The sequence below is a fragment of the Pavona decussata genome, unplaced genomic scaffold (genome assembly GCF_977016875.1).
Source record: "Pavona decussata unplaced genomic scaffold, jaPavDecu1.1 SCAFFOLD_32, whole genome shotgun sequence".
NCBI classification, from domain to species: Eukaryota; Metazoa; Cnidaria; class Anthozoa; order Scleractinia; family Agariciidae; genus Pavona; species Pavona decussata.
Genome location: NW_028145455.1, coordinates 1,016,905 through 1,036,139, shown reverse-complemented (window position 1 = coordinate 1,036,139; position 19,235 = coordinate 1,016,905). Strand labels below are relative to the sequence as shown.

The 19,235-nt window shown below is 36.6% G+C and overlaps 1 protein-coding gene and 1 long non-coding RNA gene across 2 annotated transcripts; one reads left to right on the top strand and one right to left on the bottom strand.

Moving 5' to 3' along the window:
• Positions 1–586: 586 nt before the first annotated feature.
• On the bottom strand, positions 587–2,604 carry LOC146484525 (uncharacterized). Its single transcript, XR_014863577.1, has 2 exons — positions 2,337–2,604; positions 587–1,480 (listed from the first exon to the last, which is right to left on the bottom strand). It is a non-coding gene; the product is annotated as an uncharacterized LOC146484525 (long non-coding RNA).
• A 324-nt stretch (positions 2,605–2,928) lies between these two features.
• On the top strand, positions 2,929–18,102 carry LOC146484524 (uncharacterized). The gene is made up of 4 exons (XM_085104597.1): positions 2,929–3,255; positions 7,258–7,642; positions 14,229–14,824; positions 17,607–18,102. Exons 1-4 carry the CDS (start codon positions 2,935–2,937, stop codon positions 17,781–17,783), a joined length of 1,479 nt encoding a protein of 492 aa, XP_084960723.1. The 5' UTR covers positions 2,929–2,934; the 3' UTR covers positions 17,784–18,102.
• The last annotated feature ends 1,133 nt before the right edge of the window (positions 18,103–19,235 follow it).

The window sequence follows — 19,235 nt, the reverse complement described above, 5'->3', positions numbered from 1 at the left end:
AAGCAGTGTAAGTACCCAATTGTAAGTAGTCCAAGTATCGTATTGTCACTTGTATAAGTACCATATAATGTAAGTGACTTAAGAAATTATAATTAGTGTTTTTTGCGTTGAAACAATCAAAAGTTATAGTTGACTCTCTTGTGATTGTGATCGATCACCAATGATATCAGTAAGGAGGTCTCTTTTTGGGGGTTCTTGGATACAAGAGATTCCAAGTGCGGTGTTTGTCTAAGAATTGATTCAAATGGAGCATCAGAGTGGTGCCTATAGAAATTGTCCTATTAAAAAAATCGTAAAATCACACTTTTGGAAGAAAAAACAACAACAAAAAACAAACAAAGAAAACAGCAAAGGACTGTACTTTTCAAGTGAACCCAGTCAACACTTATCAATTCAAATACATTTTCTAAAACGGGATTGCTTAAGCCAGATATTACTGACTGAATAAAGATGAGATGAACATGTAGATGATTGCTTCTGTGAGTGGTCCAACAGTGACAGAGATTCAATTGCAGCTTACCAGTAGTATGTTTACCAAAAAGTCTTAGGGAATTAGAGCAAAGTGATATCAAATGTCCAGTCCTCATTTGTTGTAACTTTTTAATTTTTTTGCACTTATATTCGATAGTTTATGTTTATAAACAAATGGTATAGATACTCTAGTAAATAATTTAACATGTCACATACTGACTGCGGTTCCTTTTCAGACAATTATTTTGAATTTTTTTTTTTATTAATCAGCAGAATGGTCTGCTATGTCCAGTACCCAACAAAGTTTATTACATTCGAACCTCCCGTAAGCGACCACCCATAATGTCAAGGATATGTGGTCGCTTACTAGAGGGCAGACCACAGGTGGTCTAAATTTAGGGTAATGTACATATGGTAATTGCGGAGACCTAACCCTTTTGCAAGTGCTTATCAAAACCCATAGTAATAACTTTTCAGATTTCTTAGCTGCAAGTATATTAAGACTGGTCCAAAATTCTTCTGGACAAAAATCTTAGGGTCTATGGTGATTATTGCTTGCATCTCACAAATTACCTAATACAGCGATTGAGACAATTCTTGTGAAAGAAACTGACTCTTTTATTACTGCAGGTGGCGCTGTCTAAATTTTTTATGGAACAGAACATAAACAAAAAGTTAACAACTCTTGTAAAACCTGCAATGTACGTGGTTACAAGCATTAAAAACACCAACAGGCCTGTAGGTTGCAGAACAATCCCACACTTGTGCGTCGATAAGTTTGGTGATAACAATAAACTGCAGGACAGTTCAACGTACCTTATTCTCTAAGACGCCGCACGTGTCAGTTTAGTTAACCCTTAAAACGTGCACTGACTCAGGAGACACTTCCGGTGGCTCTGATTGTGAGATTTACGGCGTCCGCTGTAACAATGTGGCCAATATGTTACAGTGACACATTTTTCAATTTCTGCCCGTGAGAGATACAGCAGATTGTGTGTCAAGTGGTCGCCTACGGGAGGTTAAAAACAATTGAAAATTTTAAACAATCATCTCTAAAAGTGGTCGCTTAATGAGAGGTGGTCTTGGTTTTAGTTCCATCGCTCTCTCTCTATATATATAGATATATAGAGAGAGCGCTGGAACTAATCTCACTGGAATCGCGCTAAATCGCCCCAAAAACCACATAGGAGGCAAGAAATACACAAGAGAAGTAAGGTGGGTGATTTTTATTTAAAAATTCGTTCATATTTTTAGCCTCTAAAATCAACCGTTTTTCTCCCATACAAATCCTTATAGTTTTCAACCGTTGCGTAACTAGCGCTCATACAGTCGACTCCTGATAACTCGAATCCTCGCTAACTCTAACCTGGCGATAACTCGAACCAATTATATTAGGGTTATCGGGAGTCGACTGTATTTCGAGCTTGGGCTACCTGTGGGGTAACCACACATTTCTCAGAGATAATAAAGCTTCAATTTGATGAAAAAAGAAATGCCATACATTGCTTTGTATTTTAGCACTTTTTAGAATTGTTTCTTAATTACCTCTTAAAAATGCGTGGTTACCCCCAGTTATCTTTTTGGATTTCAATAGGCTTTGATAAGATCTGCTTTTCCCGCATAGTCATAAACTGCGCAAAAATACTTCGGTATTAGTAGTAGTAAGCTTATTAGAAGTAGCATTACATGCAAGTCTGTGGTAAACTCATAGAGAAAACCGAGAAAACTACCAAGGAGAAACTGAAACGCTTTTGTTGTCGAGAAAATGGCGGATATGGAGGAGCTTCCCAACTTTAAGTTTGGTTTGCCAGTTTCACTTGATGAACAGGGGTCGTCTAGCGAAGAAAACGCGCAAGGCGTCTTACCAGGACCGACGACAAGAAGAGAAGATTTGCTGAGATGGAAATGCAAGAACTTGACGAGATTGTGACAAAAGACGGCGAACAAAACAGTCAACACACTAAGCACAAACCGGCTATCGCGCTGGACTGATTTCGAAACTCTCCGAAAAAAAAAAAGTGTAATAATTTCACTTTCCCAGCCCCTGTGTCCTCATGGCTTTGAGGGCAAACGAAGTCTAAAGCACTTTTGTCTTCGGCGAAGATGGAAAGGGAGACCATTTTGCTGCTGTGATTGGTCATCAGGCGTCACATGATGAATATAAAGAGAAGACATCAGTTGATCATCGTATCAAAAACCATATTTTCGCCTGAACCTCGTTGTTTTTCTTATGTTTATTTTATAAAAGCAATAGACCGCATTTTCTATGGGTTTCCTGGCTTCATAAACCCACTTGGGAGGTGGGAGAAAGCGAGAAAAGCTTGTAAATCACGAGCCGCAGGCGAGTGATTTACAAGCTTTTCTCGTGTTCTCCCAACATCCCAAGTGAGTTTATTACGCAGGTAAAATGCAAATATGGATTTTCCCGCCATTTTTCGATCTACATGTCTCGAGACAGCAAACATGTCGATGGTTTCGTCTTCTCCGAGTAGTACGTTTTATTCCTCTGGAAACGAACGTGCGGTCATAATTGCGATCGGAAAAGCCAACGACAAAGGTCATACCTCAGTCGTTTATTGCTTGGAAGTAATAGGCGATTTACACAGGGGAGAATCATTACAAGTGATTGGGAAGCCGTTCCGGCTACACGACGACCAAGGGTTATACATTTGGTGTAATCATAAGTTAAGAAAAAAGAATCTCCGTATGGGATCGGTAATTTCGTTCAAACACGGCAGGAGACGCCCAGAAATGCGGTTTTGCAATAATACAACAGTGAAGATGGTGAGTTTAATAAATCTCTAAGTAGAAATTTGGCGTGTTTTCTTGCTCGTCGATTTCTGATGGTTTGCTTCTTGCCTTTTTTGTTCGGTCATACCTCAATTCACTGGATGTGTTTGCTTTCCTGTCTTATTCGTGGTAACAATAAATTATTGTTCGTCTCAAGTGGATTTTAGGGCCGCGGCCGATTGCGGCAAAATTTCCGAATTTTTGGTATCGACACTTTGGAAATTACGATCAAAATCTCTCGAGCTTGTACCTTTCGCGACAATTTGGAAATACTGGCTGAGGTAATTTGTCCACAAAAGACAATCTCTTAAGGACATGCTCGTTAGGGCAAAAATATAAACGCAGCGTTCATAGAAATGTACACCACATAACGCAGTGAGCCGTGCAGGCCTGTCATTTCTATTATTATCCTAATCATAAGTGAAATGAGATTATGGGCTTGACATAACTTTGGAAGGAGAGCTGCTTCAAACGTTCCCCCAAGCCTCAAAACCAGCGAGCATAACCACTCCACCTTATACAAGCCATAATCAAGATCTGCATTGCAAGCCAGTTGATTCATAACATCAAGAAGTACGGTTTTTATGTTGCTTTCTATAAGTTCTTGTGCTGTTCGATGTTGACCCTGCAGGTGAGCCGCCATATTTGCTGTTACGTATCTGGAAAAGCACTCTGGGAAACAAACTTTTTTCGATAAGCCGCTGGCCCGATGGAATGACGTTTCTGATCCAATGACATGAAGTCCGATCCAATGACATGAAGTGTATAATCCAATAGATTGATGACGTATGATCCAATGAAATGAAGTCCGATCCAATGACATGAAGTGTATAATCCGACAGAATGATGTATGATCCAATAAAATGAAGTCCGATCCAATGACATGAAGCATATTGTCCGATAGAATGATGTATGATTCGGTGGCATGGCGTTAATGGTCCAATGGCATGAAACTCGATTCAATTGCATTTTTGTCCCAATTCCCCCTCCATACCATGTGCAGCTACGTCATGGAAATTCGTGTCCGATAGTCGGGGGCCACTGGATTTTTCGATCGGGCTAGTGGATTCTGACCATCCCTTGCCCGATGGGCAAGTGAAGTTTTTTTGGGAATTAAAATTACAAAATTACTGTAGGGCATACTTTTTTAACTTCCAGGTAGATTTGTGTTTTTCAAGCCGATCTCACAAAGGGAAATCTGTTCAACAAAGTATCGCATTACATTTCATGCCCGACATAAATGCCTGAAATTTTTCCTTTGGAGTTTAGTCCACGCAATCCTCAAGTAAAAATAATGAAATATGACAAGCTCTTGCTAAATAAGAATTAGTTATCGACCGTGTCCTTTTTGCTTTCCCATAAATTACCAGTTGGAAATTGCGAAAATGAAACATTTTTTCCCTTTGAAACCTCTATGAAAGCTGACAACATCTTAAAGTGTTGATTTCACCAGAAATTTGCATAATTTTGTTTACGACGTCACTGATGCGTGACATGGCACTTTCCGCTTTCGCACGCATTCTTTCTGAATTAAACGATTCAGTTAGTTCAATCGCGAAGGGAGGATAGGTTAAAAAATCGGTGAGGCCAACAATAAATAAGGCCACCCAGTGCTAAAGGTAAAAGCTCTAAAAAGCGTTTTGTTTATTCAAAGTCCATGCCGACAATTACTTTTGAATTAAATTATTTTTAATTCAATTATTTGGAAATTAAATTATTTTCAATTCTTGAAAGACACCGCATTTCGTGGAAAAAAATGAAAAACCTATAACTTTGCTCAGATTCAGGGAAAAATCTCCATTCTTACACTAAAATGATTGTTAAATTATTCTCTACAGAATGGATTAGAGAATTCTGATGCGTCGTGAAAAAAATTTTCACTTTTTTTTTTTCACTAATTGAGTTGACGACCCCGACCTTTCTGAAAAAACTGAAAAAACATGTAACTTTGCTCAGATTTAACGAAAAATCTCCATTCTTGCACTAAATGATCGTCAAATTACATGATGCGCCGTGAACAAAAAATGTTCGCGTGTTTTTTCCACTAATTGAATTTAAAACTCATTGACTGCGCACGCCCGAAAGTTAACGACAGAACCGAATGACCAACCAAGCGCACAGTCAGCTATCGCGCTATAACTCGTTCATTGCGTATGCGCGCTTTCAGGAGTTAAAAAAAGGGACCAAGAAACAGATTTTCAATCAGTAGAAATAAACTGCAAATGCTCTGTCATGGAAATACTTGAAAAGGTCATGGAAAGTTATGGAATTTTAAAAGCCCAAGAGAGTACCAACCCTGAAATAGTATTTATCTCAGAAACATGTTAATATTTCTGTAACCGAGTGAATATTAACTCACAATAGCATAAACTTTGCCAGCTGTCACTTGAAAAAACGGTTGATTTCCACAACTTGCCGGTGCATTTGATATGAGTTCCAAGTAGAAAACCCCTTGACCACCTTGGATGAAATTTTGCCAAAAAGTTGTAAGATGGGATTTGCTAGTTATTTGTTATCTCTAACTTTAACTCTAAAAATAAGCGAAAAAACGGAACAACGTGTCATCTTGGCACCATTAGCAAGTAAACATAGTGACCAAAAAGATAATTTATACAGAAAGTAAAGGTGTGAAATAGAATAAATTATGTTCATTCAGTGAGGTGTTATAAAGTGAGAGTTGTGTCCATTCACTGGGTTAGACAAATAATTTTATGAGGATGGAGTCTGACTGGGTGTTTAGACTCGGTTTCTTCTTGCGGATCCACAGCATTTCAAAGATAAAGCAATCAAGCTTTCCCTGACATTTCTTTAGGATGATATGTGGGTTCATACTAGACCACTAAGTCTGTCTTAGCAATCTCTTAAGTCAACTTAGTAAAAATTATATGTGTGAACTGCGTAGTCCAAAATGCATGATTTCTGACTTAGGAAATTTAATTAATGGCAAACTCAAAGGGACTAAGTCATTCTTAAGTCTCTTGCAAATGCGACTTAACGCTTGCTTAGGGAACACGATAAGCCTATGATACACAAAATCCATCAAAACCACAGGAAGTTTATCAGGGTCAAGACCCTGCATGGGTTTTTGCGCTTTTAGAGCAAACATGTATCAGCTCATGGAGAACCACTGTATATGATTCTCCACTGTGACTTCCAGGGATTTCTCTTCATATTTAACAATTATTCCACAAGCGCACGTTGGATATGAGATGATAGATAGCCAACGAGGCGCAGTTGGCTATAATCATCTTATATCCAACAAGGGCAAGTGGAATAATTGTTTTATTAAAAACAATAAAGAAATATTGCTAGATCTTGTTGATTTTGCTTTCAGAAAACCACAGAAGACAATTTAATGGCCGCTATTCCTCCGGCATGGTATAATGGCTCATATACCATGGCTGCTAAGCCAATCAAATCCCTGGAATTGCATTATACAATGATGCAGTTTTTAATAAACAACATTAGTTCATGTTAGTTGAGCTCTTTTGTTGCGCCCATAGTTTCACTTATTTGTCAAGGCTTTTCTATCACATTTTTATCAGTGTCATTTCACTAACTAGCTTTTGCAAATTTGGCAAAAGTGTCACTGCACATAATAACAATGATCTTAAAAACCTCTTGGTCTCATTTTCTACAGAATTTCTGTGTCTTGAGGCAAATCAAAGAAAATTGGTTAGAGAGCAGTCTTGTTCGCAATTAGAAACCAAGACGTGTGTGACAGAAAAACAAAACACAAATATTTTTTATCAGTAATCATAATATCACCTAACAGGTTGGCATAAGAAGATTTTTTTTCCATCTGAATGACTAAGCTATTACTTAGGCTGACTAAGGTTGACTTTGGCTAAGTCTGCTTACCAGTAAGATTGACGTAGTGTCTAGTTACTGGGACCTTCTTTGAAAAGTTTAGATGGTTCAGTAGCTTTGTCATAATTTTTTTATTGTCCTTATGCTTGCTTCTCTTGGTTTGACAGCTTCTTTCTTTGTTCCAAGGAAATGAATAAAGTGTTATCCCAGCTGCATTATAAACATATTTATGGAGGAGTAGCATACCGTGGTATCAGTGGAGCATTCCCCAATGCAGTGGTTTTGGATCATGGTAGAGTTAAGCAGCGAGATGGCTGCACAGCTCCTGAAATTGCCCTGGTTGGCATCAAATCAGCCTATACTTGCGATGAAAGGATTGTGTTCAGGACACAGTTAGATGAAGAATGCAATTTAAAACTAAATTGCAGAGAGCACAAGCGGTGCACAATTGACATGGTACCTTTGCCAGTACGTGCGCCGTCATCTGAAGAGGATGTTGGAGATGTTATTCTTATCAAGGTGGAAGAGTCGACAGCCAGTGGCCAGGGTGTCTGTGAAGGTGTCTTAATCAGTAAGAAACATTTTATTGTGTTAATGGCTGTTTTGTGCAACAACAGTGTCATGCAGTATGCATAACATTCACAGCAACTTTGTTTCACAATGAATCACTAGCTACTTTGACAACGTTAACATTGACATTTGACGGCATTCTGTGTGATTTGCCATAGAAAAACATTTACAGAGAAAAACTGTGGTTATGTTTATTTAATTAAGCCAAATTACATGTAAGCAAAGTATTACTGGAGGGAGTCAAAAGAAATCAGTCAAGAAGCAGTTTCTCTTTTATAAGCTTGTAGAAAAGTATGCTCAAGCTAATTATTTCCTTTTTTAGTTTTTTGTTCAAAAACTTAAATACAGAGCTATAAGTTTCTCGCATGGTACATTGTATTTACAGTGTAGTCTAAGTGTGCCAAAATACATGTAGATCCAATTTCAAGGCAGAAAAGTTATAGTCCCCAAAGAATAATATGACTCAAAGGTCGAATTATTCACCTCAACAGGCAGAGGTTTGACTCAACGGTCAAATTCATTGCCTCAACAGGTGAAGAATACTGTGAATGATCTGCCTAGAGCTACAGGCAAAGAATAATGTAAACAATAGAACTCTGGCACTCTGTCTCTTTCCACGTGCACTTTTAAGTGACGTCGTCACAGGCATGGACATCCGGGATAATTAAAAAACCAACCAACTGCGCAGTTGCTTCTGATCTTACATCCAACAAATTTTGGATTTTTCCGCTATTGTAAAGACCTTCAGTTGCTAATGCTGGCCTGAGCAAATTAATTGAGGGTTTCTTTGTTGCAAGGCCTTAGACTGTGATATCAGTCTGGAATGTCCATGGCACCAAATAATGTATGAACCCTGGGGATAAATGAGGGATCTACATGTTAACATTCTGATAGTTTTTATTCTTGGTAACTATGACCCACCAGAGCTCAACTAGGATGTTAATTAAGTCATGAAACAACTTTCCCTTAATTCATAAAGCTCTTCAAATGGTTGGTTGCCAGTGTGTAAATTTCAAATGGCAACACAATTTAATTGAATACCAAAGGACTGTTGTATCATGATTATTATAATATCCTAGACCTGATCTCTTGTGTAACCTTGATTGGGAATAGACCCACTAGAGGTTGAATGTAGTTCCCTCATTTCTTGCCACTTTGATGGATTATTTGAAGAAGCGTAGAGTAATGAACATTAAGATTTTTTTTAAAGATTTTTGTTAACCTTAAACACACAATACAATATTTACAATACTATACACTGCTTACAATACTAAAAAGTTACAATACTTACTATAAAAACTGCACACATGCTATACTTACAATACTAATAATACTTACAGTGCTCACAATACTTACAATTTGTCACTTTACTAATAATAATTATTATACAGTGCTTACAAATTATTACACATACATTTAGTAAATGTTGCATTTCCTAATAATCACCATGAAGTTAACTAGAGATCTCAACAGTAAAATAATAACAACGTGATGTTTGGCATAAAGGCGGAACACCGCTCCGTGATCGGCGTGACAGACAACTCCCATAGCGTGACCATAAAGCCTTACTTATCTCCCCAGCACTATTAACTGTATTAATGACCAGCGCTGGATCAGACAAGTTGTAGGCAGGTCCAAAACTTAAACAATCTAATAGCCTAACTCCCCACGGCACTACCAACTGAAACCTCCGGCCAGCATAGTGCAAAGAGTATTTGGCATTTTTTAAAACCAGCTCAAGCCTAATTATTCAGTAGCGCTATGAGCCGACTCTACTGGCACACGCTGGGTAAAAGCGTATAACACGCTTCAAGGTTATAGAGCTAAAAATTAAGCCTAAAAAACACAAAGCTTGGGGAAGTCGCTGTGAGACTTAACCGAACCTGAACCTGAAAGGTGAACCCAAATTTATTGGAAAACAACAACAAAACCTCCAAAGGGAGGGAAGAGTGGGAATTACAAAATAGAGACACTAAAGGTAGACCTTACAGTAGGTAATACAGCAAGAGAGTGATACTCGGACTTTTACTAGACCTTCTATAGTTAGACATATGTCTTGGACTAAGCCAATGGCAAGTAAAGTACTTAATCGAACACAAGAGATTCATGTAGTGCTAAACGAGACATGAATACCTTGTAGCCATACAAAATGAAGGATATAAATGTAACAGACAGTATTGCAACATGCTAGAAGAATAATTATTGTACAAGGAGAGTAAAAGTTCATCCATGTCCAATTTGGGTTACGTATTATGCTATTACTGCTGACACAGTAAGAACTGAGAGCTCAAGCACGTCGATCACACTCCATTAACTGTGTTTTACAATTATGTTGTAAAACTTTAATTAATAGAGGAAAAGAAGCCAAAAGATAGATGATTACATGTAAATTATAAGAAATAAATAAATAGCAAAATATACTAAATGAAAGAAAAAAATGTAGAGGGAAGTTAAAAAGCTAAAGAGGAGGTCTTTGTAGCATATACCGGTATATATAGACAAAAGTTATATTAAATTCTCACTTTTCCATTGCAATTTTAGTTTAGTTAAAAACTGCAAACAGCTAGGGTGTCATTTTGCAAGCATATAAATATTTCTTTGTGAAAAGAAGCAACAAATCAAGTTGGCGGCGTAGGCTTCAGTGCACAGTGAGAGAGAGTGTGTAATTTTGAAATAGGAATCTTTCAATCGACACATTTATTCGTGTATTTTCTGATGCATTGAACCAGGGTAATACTTCTTGATAGAACTTAATTGACATTACGATATTGAAACGTTAAAGGTGAGAATTTTCATCTTGTGGGACTTCCTATTAAAGCCTGGATGTTTTCTGCAGCTGCTTATGATATCAATCAAATCGTTTCAGTCCTTGTTTATACTGTGTTAAATATTTATCCTGTGTAAGTATTCGATTATTGTTATTATTGTGAAACTAATAATAATAATATACCTGCATGCACATACAATCTATGGTATGCTAGGTTACTTTGCAATTCGTCTAAATGCATTGAAAAATGGCTTAAAATCCCAAACACCTCTTTACATGACATGTGAGGCCAGTTACTCCAGTGCTTGGGTTGACTGTAATGCTAACCTCTACTCTATAGTTTACCACAATACCTCCACTTTTTGCAACAGTGCCCTTAATTAAGTTTTTGTCTCTCAGTTTTTAATATTCTTGTTCAGTTTACAGACACTGATACTCATGTTGGGACCAGCTTGGCAGTTTATTTAAAATACGCACATTCAGTTAAACCATTACAATCAACACTATATGAGAATACAGTGAACTACATCCCATGCAAGAAAATGAATAATACAATACACAAATCCAGAACTGCATATATATTGGGCTTATTCTATTTAATGCGAAACAAAACGAAATGAAACAAAATATGCTGCAATGCGTGACAATCGGCATGAATGCCTAATTGCCTAATTGCAAGCTTATTTGATGACAATTAACGCCATTTCGCAAAATAGTAGTTTTACAATAGTACTATTTTGCGAAACGGCTTCTAAATTACCTTTTAAACCCAAGTTAACCATCTATGCGCTTAAAATATCAACCTAAGTTGTCTGTTATGCATTTTACATTTCTCTTTTTGCTCTTAAACCTTGTCCTGGCGACAAAGAAGCTCGTTTCGCAAAATAGTAATTTTGCTAAAAATTACCATTTTGTGAAACGGCTTCTAAATTACCTTTTAAACACAAGTTAACCAACTATGCGTTTAAGATATCAACCTAAGTTGTCTATTATACATTTTCCATCTTTTTTTTTTTCGCTCTTAAACCTTGTCCTTGCGATAACGATTAGCTCATAATCTCTTAAACCTTGTCCTTGCAATAACGATTAGCTCATTTCACAAAATAGTAATTTTTGGCAAAATTGCTATTTTGCGAAACGCCGCTTCTAAATTACCTTGTAAAATATCAATAGTCTCTTTTGCCATTAATCTCGGCATCTTGAAGACGAAGAAGTTCCTTTTGCAGTAAAATATATTATGATAATTGTTAATTGTTAGTATGCATTTTGTGCCGGGTTCCCATCCTATAAGCTCGCGTCCGTTATCGTTAATATCACTTCAAAATTGACCTTTATTTCCTATAAATTTATTTACTAAATATGCATTCACTACATTACCTCTAAAACATAAATATTGTACATGATTTTTAACTGACTTAATTAAAATGCGTAGCCCCTTGGATAAGCATCCCCTCTAAAATAAACAGCTCGCGTGATTGTATTTAGAACCATTTTGTCATTATTGCCCATATATTTATTTAATATATACATTTGGCAGAGTAGTAATTTTCAATTTCCCTTGAAGGCTCGAGTTATTGGGAGTCGACTATTACCTTACTAGTCAGTGTTATACATTTTCCTTTTGCTGTTAAACATTGTCCTAGCGATAAAGGAGCTCATTTTGCAAAAAACTATTTCTAATTTTTTTGCGAAACGGCTTGAAAATGGCCATTTGAATTCTATGTGACTAAAATATCAACCTTGGTATCCTGGTTAACATTTTCCAATTGATGTCGCCTATACCACATGCCTACTTTACCAAAAGTGAGCGGATCCGGCACTATATGTTCTCCGATTGTGATTGTTGAAAATTGATCATTATGATATTACACCGCATAGCAACAATTAAATGGTGTGTTTATGTCTCGGGGATGTCGATTACTACCGTTTGTTTTTAACTCATCCTCCTAGATCCGCCCCTGTATTGCGGAAAACTAGTAGGAAACACAGAACAAGTCATTAACTAGGGAAAACGTTGATGAAAACCCGATGTATCAAAAAATTATTTTCACATACTCTGACTCTGGATACAGTCATTATAATATAGTATTGTTTACCGACATTTGTTATAAGATGCAGTTCGGTGAACGAAGGGCTAAACATCACAATATTCAACAAAAAAATGTTGGCCAATAATATTTCAAAGTTTAGCTAGCATACGCGCAAGTTCTATTCAAGGTGTCAGCTTGATCACTCAGAGGGAGGTGGTTTTTATTATCTTTCTCTTGTTCATTTCTTTTGTTTTATTTACAAGAAATAATACAAAAATTCCTATCGTATGTTTTAACGGGTTGCTAGCCACAGTCGTACCAGTGCATATAACTAGGTCGAAATTAATTTCTAAAAGTGAATACAAGCTTGACTGTAATTGTAACGATTAATGCTGTGTTTTCACAAGAACGAATTACTACAGTTACCGGCAACCACGGTTTGGTTTAGTAATGTTACCATACCTAACTGTGGTTATCAATTCGGCTGTTCGCTTGGCTAAAAATTGTTTCCCTTTTACTTTTTGAGCGAACGGCAGAGCGCTACCTGCACTAGGCGTGATGGACAGTCACGTTCTGACAAACCTTGGGCTGGGTTTCTTCTGATCTTGCCTCCATAATGTTAACTTGAAATACTTCATTTCAGTAAAAAAAGAAAACCCAAGTTTGCCCCTATCGTGAAAACACGGCATAAGTATGGTTCATTGATGAAAGCACTAATGATAGAAAAGTATTTTACTTTCTGCCTGCATGTAAACAAAGAATGCTTAGATAAATATATGGGCAATAATGACAAAATGGTTCTAAATACAATCACGCTAGCTGTTTATTTTAGAGGGGATGCTGATTCAAGGGGCTACGCATTTTAATTACGTCAGTTAAAAATCTTGTACAATTTTTATGTTTTAGTGGTATATGTAGTGAATGCATATTTAGTAAATAAATTTATAGGAAATAAAGGTCAATTTTGAAGTGATATTAACGATAACAGACACGAGCTTTAGGATGGGAACCCGACACAAAATGCATACTAACAATAAATAATTATTAACAATTATCATAATATGTTTTACTGCAAAAGGAACTTCTTCATCTTCAAGATGGCGAGATTAATGGCAAAAGAGACTATTGATATTTTAGAAGGTAATTTAAGAGCCGTTTCGCAAAATAGTAATTTTGCCAAAAAATTTGTTATAAAGGATTCATGCAGATTGTCACGTATTGCAGCATATATTTTGTTTCGTTTCGTTTCGCAAAGTAGAATAAGCCTATATATTGCGGGAGAGAAACTAAAAGCCTATTCATGTTTGCAAAAGAACATTTGAACCACTTGCTAATGCTTGCTCCCAAGAATACTAGTCAAGTTAGCACAAGTGCCTATGCAACACTCTTGTGGAATGTTAATGACATCAATTATAAAATCCTGCGGCTTTCATGCAACACAGGTTGCTCAATACATTCAACTGTGATTTCTGCCTGTCCCTAACAAGGCCCTCTCTGTTTGAGTGTATACAATATGCGAGCCAGCGAGGCATGCGAAGCAGACATGCGAGGCATGAACAACCCCAAACATAAATGCTAACTGTTAAGCTAACCAGGGAGCTATTTAAGCTAACGTGAGTGCTTTTTTGGCTAACCGGAGTGCTTTTTAGGCTAACCAAAGTGTTTTTCAGGCTAACCTGTGCGCCTCGCACGTCTGCCTGACGCATGTCTCGCTGGCTCGCAGATTGTGCAACCTCTGTTTCAGATGTCTAGAGTCATATCAATAATATTAATATTATTTTACTTCACAGGAGCCCCTGAACTACTTGGAAGATACGACATGGACAGAGGTCCACGTGGAAAGTGCGTTATAATAAATAACGTGAACTTTCAGGACAAGAGTTACAATCGTGTAGGTGCAGAACACGATGAGAGAGAGCTGGTAAAGCTGTTTAAGGAACTTCAATTTGAAGTGGAGGTCAAAAATGATCTCAAGTGGGATCAAATGCGAAATGTGGCGGTGGAGTATGCGAAGATCGATCACAGCCACTTTGCAGCATTTGTAATGATCTTAATGTCTCACGGTGATAACCTCGACAAGATTTTTGGCGTTCATCTGAGAACCATTGGTGTCGAAGACATAATAACAGAGTTTAAAGCTCTGAATTGCCCTACCCTAGAAGGGAAACCAAAGTTGTTTTTTATAAATGCGTGTAGAGGATCTTTGGAAGAGTCACAGTCCTCCTCCACGTACCGAAGAGGTGCTTGCACTGACAAATGCATCTTAGGTGACTCCACCCTTCCCAGAAGTACCTGCCCACAGGAAACAGATTTCCTGTTGGCTTTCTCAGCAGCCCCAGGTTACCAGTCTTACAGGTTTCAAGAGTATGGGTCATTATTTATTCAAGTGAGTTATATGAATTCTGAAGATGTTTATCGTTTAAATGGATAAATTTTCCAGTCACTGAGTCTCTGTCATTTGTTTGTTTGTTCATTCAAAATCTTGCTGGACCTTCTTGTTACATGTACTTTGTGATCCATTCCTTGCTTAAATGTGAGAAAAGCTTATTGTTGGTATTGCCAAATCATCTCCCCACTGGCAGATAAATTTTAACTAAAGTGATTTCTTCTCAAAGTTTGGTGGCTTTTCTTTGGATATTTTAAAAAGCATTGTGAATGTTTATTCCCTCCCCCCCCCCCCCCCCACCACCTACTCTTCCTATCAATCCTGTAACATTCTGCATAATTATTTTATAGCGAGGGTAACAACACTGATCTAAGATGGGTGTAAATAGTAATATGACATCTTAACACAAGCATAAACATGTTTATATATTGTGGTGCTTGTTATTGTGGCTAGTAACTGTATACAGTTATCTTAGTAACCATGTATTTATTCAAACAACCCCTCAATAGCAACCCCTTGATTTTTCGCAACCGTTTGATGAAAATATTTGAAATAGTCACTTCCCTTGAATAATTGCCCCCATGGCCTCCCTTCACCTCTTTTGAATGCTCAAACCTCCAACCCGTCTCTCTATTATTTGAATAAATATGGTATAATTATCTCATTAGGATTTTTGTGATACTTTTCACTTTGAGCCTGAGCATTATTAAAAACCAAATCGCACAAGCTTATGTCTGTCAGTTGTTGACATCCTGTGACAGGTAAATTAGTTAACATGAAGATTTTACCCCTTTATTTCCAGCACCTCGTCACACATAATAATAATAATAATAATAATAATAATAATAATAATAATGATAATAATAATTTAATACTTCTATTGCGTGGATTAACAAATAATTTGATCAAATGTGCATTACAATATGAATAAATCTGAAATAAGAATGAGATAATATTTAATAATATCAATAATAATAATAATAATAATAAAGACTAATATAATACATGCATTACAAATACAATTGTTTTAAAACAGTAAGAGCAAAACAAAAGCAAAAGCAAGCTAAGATTAGTTTAACCCGACTAAGGAGTTATAAATGCCTTGGTAAAAAAATGCGCTTTAAGGTGACGTTTAAAAACGTCACTATCCCTCTTGCTTCGCAGCTCCTCTGGGAGGGAGTTCCAGGATGAGCTGGGACTGCGAATGCCCTGTCACCTTGGGTCTTTTTTGTGATTCCTTTCGGCATACACAGCAGAAGTTGATTTGAAGATCTTAAGCGGTAGCGATTCTCTTTGACCACTACTAACTCCCTACTAAGGTAGCTGGGTGCAGACCCATGAATTGCTTTGAAGGTCAAGAGGCAGATCTTAAAGTCAATTCAGTGTCGCACAGGCAGCCAGTGCAGACTAAAAAGTGACGGAGTGATACAGCAGAACTTTGGCAGTCTGAAAATTATACGCGCTGCCGTGTTTTGTGCGTGCTGAATCTTCCATTGGTACAACTTAAACTTTGAACTAAAAACTGAAAACGTGAAAATAAGAAGGCTTTTCAGAAATAACTCTTCAAAAGCCAATGACAAGAGCCTCAAAAATTTTAACTATACCTTCAAGGAAACTTCTCAGTACCACTCTGTCAGGAATTGATTTCAGAGAGAGTCAGTTTTGAACCCATAGGAATAACTTTACATAAAACAAAATATTATTTAATTTTCCACCTCTATACTGTACATGTATATCATACAGTGTTTGGCTAAAAACAAATGGTTGATACATGTACCCTAAAACAACAAATGGATCACATTTTAATTCCTTGTACTGTTTGTATTAGCTGTGGTCGCACTAAACACTTCACCCTAAAGGAAAAACATTTTTATCCAGGGCAACTTTACGAGATTTACCTTAAGCGAGTTCAACTTGGGTCCTACTTTCCCCAGGTGAAAAATCCACAGTGATGAAATTTTGCCCAGGGCTGTTGAAATCAATCAAGCAAGTGGTGGCAAAGTGATGGAAGGGCAGTTTTCATTCTTTTGTTTTGAGGGAAAGCAATGTCGATAAAGGTTGTGAACAGAATTTGTGCATTTTTTGGTTTTATTAAACCACTATTTTTTGGTGTACAAAAAGCAATGGCTCGTTTGACCAAAACTTATCAGAGTTAAGGAGGATAATCTTTTTGTTTACTGCTAATTTAGTTCTATTATACATGGCCATTGTGTTTTGTAGGTACAATGTCACACATTACATTTTAGATCTGCCAACAACTCATGTGCTCATGAAAATCTATTGTTCAACCACTTTGGGATTTCAATTTCTTCCTTCTTTCACTTACCACTGGGATAACTGTTCATGGAAATTCTATTGCTCTCCTGTTGTTTCAAGCTTTTCCTAGGGCAAAATTGGTTATACTTGCAAATTTGAGTTTCTCCAGGGCAAAGTGTATGGTGTTACCACAGTTGTTGTTAATATAGTAACTCTTGAGAACAATGTATTATTCAGTGAGTGACACAGGCATACTGCGAAAAAAATCTGAGTGCTGAGTCGAACCTAAGACCTTCCGATTACTAGTTTGGATGCTCTAGATACTACTGAGCTACAGGGAATTGTGGGAGCTAAGGCCATTAAACTAGCTAGGTTCCAATCCTAGCAGTATGCAGGATGTTTGTCCCATGAACCTAGTTTAATGCCATTCTCATTTATTCACCAGGCTTAAAATATTCCATCACGTTTATTCAATTGCGCATAGTAACTCTTATGGCTGAATCTTTTGGTTCTGGTCTTTCCTTAGGTGTTGGTTGAGGTGATCCAAAGATTCCGCAACCAAAACCATCTTTTGGACATGCTCACCGAGGTGATCAAGGCTGTGATAGAGAAAGGGAACGAAAATGACGTGGTTCTCCAAGTCCCATCCCTGAGCTATACCTTGAGACACCAGGTGTGGCTGAAAGATTTTGCGCAGAAATAAGAAGCAGGTCTGGAGTTGATGCCTATGATCCTAAACTAGGCTTTGCCTCATTTAGTTAGCGTCTTCAGTGGTTGATTTTGAGAGATTTGTGTATAACAAGATTAAATTTAGAAATACAGTTAACTGTAATAATAATAATAATAATAATTATTATTATTATTATTATTATTATTATTATTATTATTAATTTTTATGTATCACAACCCGGTTTAAACTTTTAGAAGCAATGTGACCTTTAATTAATATTGAAGGCAGAATAATAAATTGTTTGTAGCAAATACTGTTAGTAAAGAATTTGGGTTTTGCTCATTTATAGTCATTAGTATAGTCAAAGTGCAAAGAAAAAACTGTATAATAATAATAATAATAATAATAATAATAATAATAATAATAATAATAATAATAATACAATACAATTTGAACATCAAAATTTTTGCAATTTATAAGAACAAAATGTAGATGTCGATGAAGAGTAAACGAAAATTTAATATAGAATTATTGACAACAAGATTATTATCTAGGACCGTATTCAAGGAAACTGGTACAAATAATTGATAAGAGAACATAGTATAAATTGAAATTGAAAGTAAGCAAAGTTTAAAAAAATTCTTCTCCCTTCCTTCAGCTAGTGTATATTTTATAAAATCTGTTAAGATGTCTTATTTTTATAAAGCTTTTTATTGCGTTTATCTTCCTTGTCGATCCTTGTATCGTCTGATTTAGGTGTTTTAAGGTTATTGTAGTTATTTCCAAATCAGAATGTGTGTGGTACTTTGAGTCGTGTTTTCTAGGTAACTTTGTTTATTCAAACCAAGTATGAAAATGCAGTTGAATCGACTCCTGTCAGTGATCACCATTGAGAACAGAGTAGGCCCGTTCTTAAAGTTGGAGTTTCCAAATGCTGTGTTTGACTCAGAATTGCTTTAAGTTTGACTCAGAATTGATTTAAGTGCAATGTCATAATGGTCAACTTCAAGAGATTGCCAAAGCAAAAACTAATTTTCATTTTCGATTTGTAAAAATGTGAGAAAAGAGACACCTCAGGAAAGCACTTCTCAAATGAATCCAGTCAATACTGTTTGACTAGGCATAAATTTAAAGGCAACTTTAGAAACGTTGAAGCCATCGTCAAGAAACAATAAAGCCAAGTGAGAGTGTCCTGCGGGGGTAGAGATTCAACTGTATTTTATAATATATTTCTCGAACAGTTGTCGTGGGTCTATTAAGAAGGAAGTGGCATCAAATGTCCAGTCCTTATTTATTGTTAAGTTTTAAAGTTTTTACACCTGTACAAGGTAGTTTATGTTTGCTTATGATATGGCTACTTTAGTCAATAATTTAACAAACTAAACTAAAATTCGTGTAATTGTGAAGGAAGAAAATGATAATTAAAAACAACAACAACAACAACAACAACAAAAAACAATTTCGCGGAGAAAATAAAAAAGCCAA

Excerpts from the sequence above, each read along its gene's own strand:
- LOC146484524 (XM_085104597.1), top strand. The coding sequence starts at position 2,935 with ATGTCGATGGTTTCGTCTTCTCCGAGTAGTACGTTTTATTCCTCTGGA. Across the intron at positions 3,256-7,257 it reads ATAATACAACAGTGAAGATG|GAAATGAATAAAGTGTTATC; the intron begins GTGAGTTTAATA and ends CTTTGTTCCAAG. Across the intron at positions 14,825-17,606 it reads ATGGGTCATTATTTATTCAA|GTGTTGGTTGAGGTGATCCA; the intron begins GTGAGTTATATG and ends GTCTTTCCTTAG.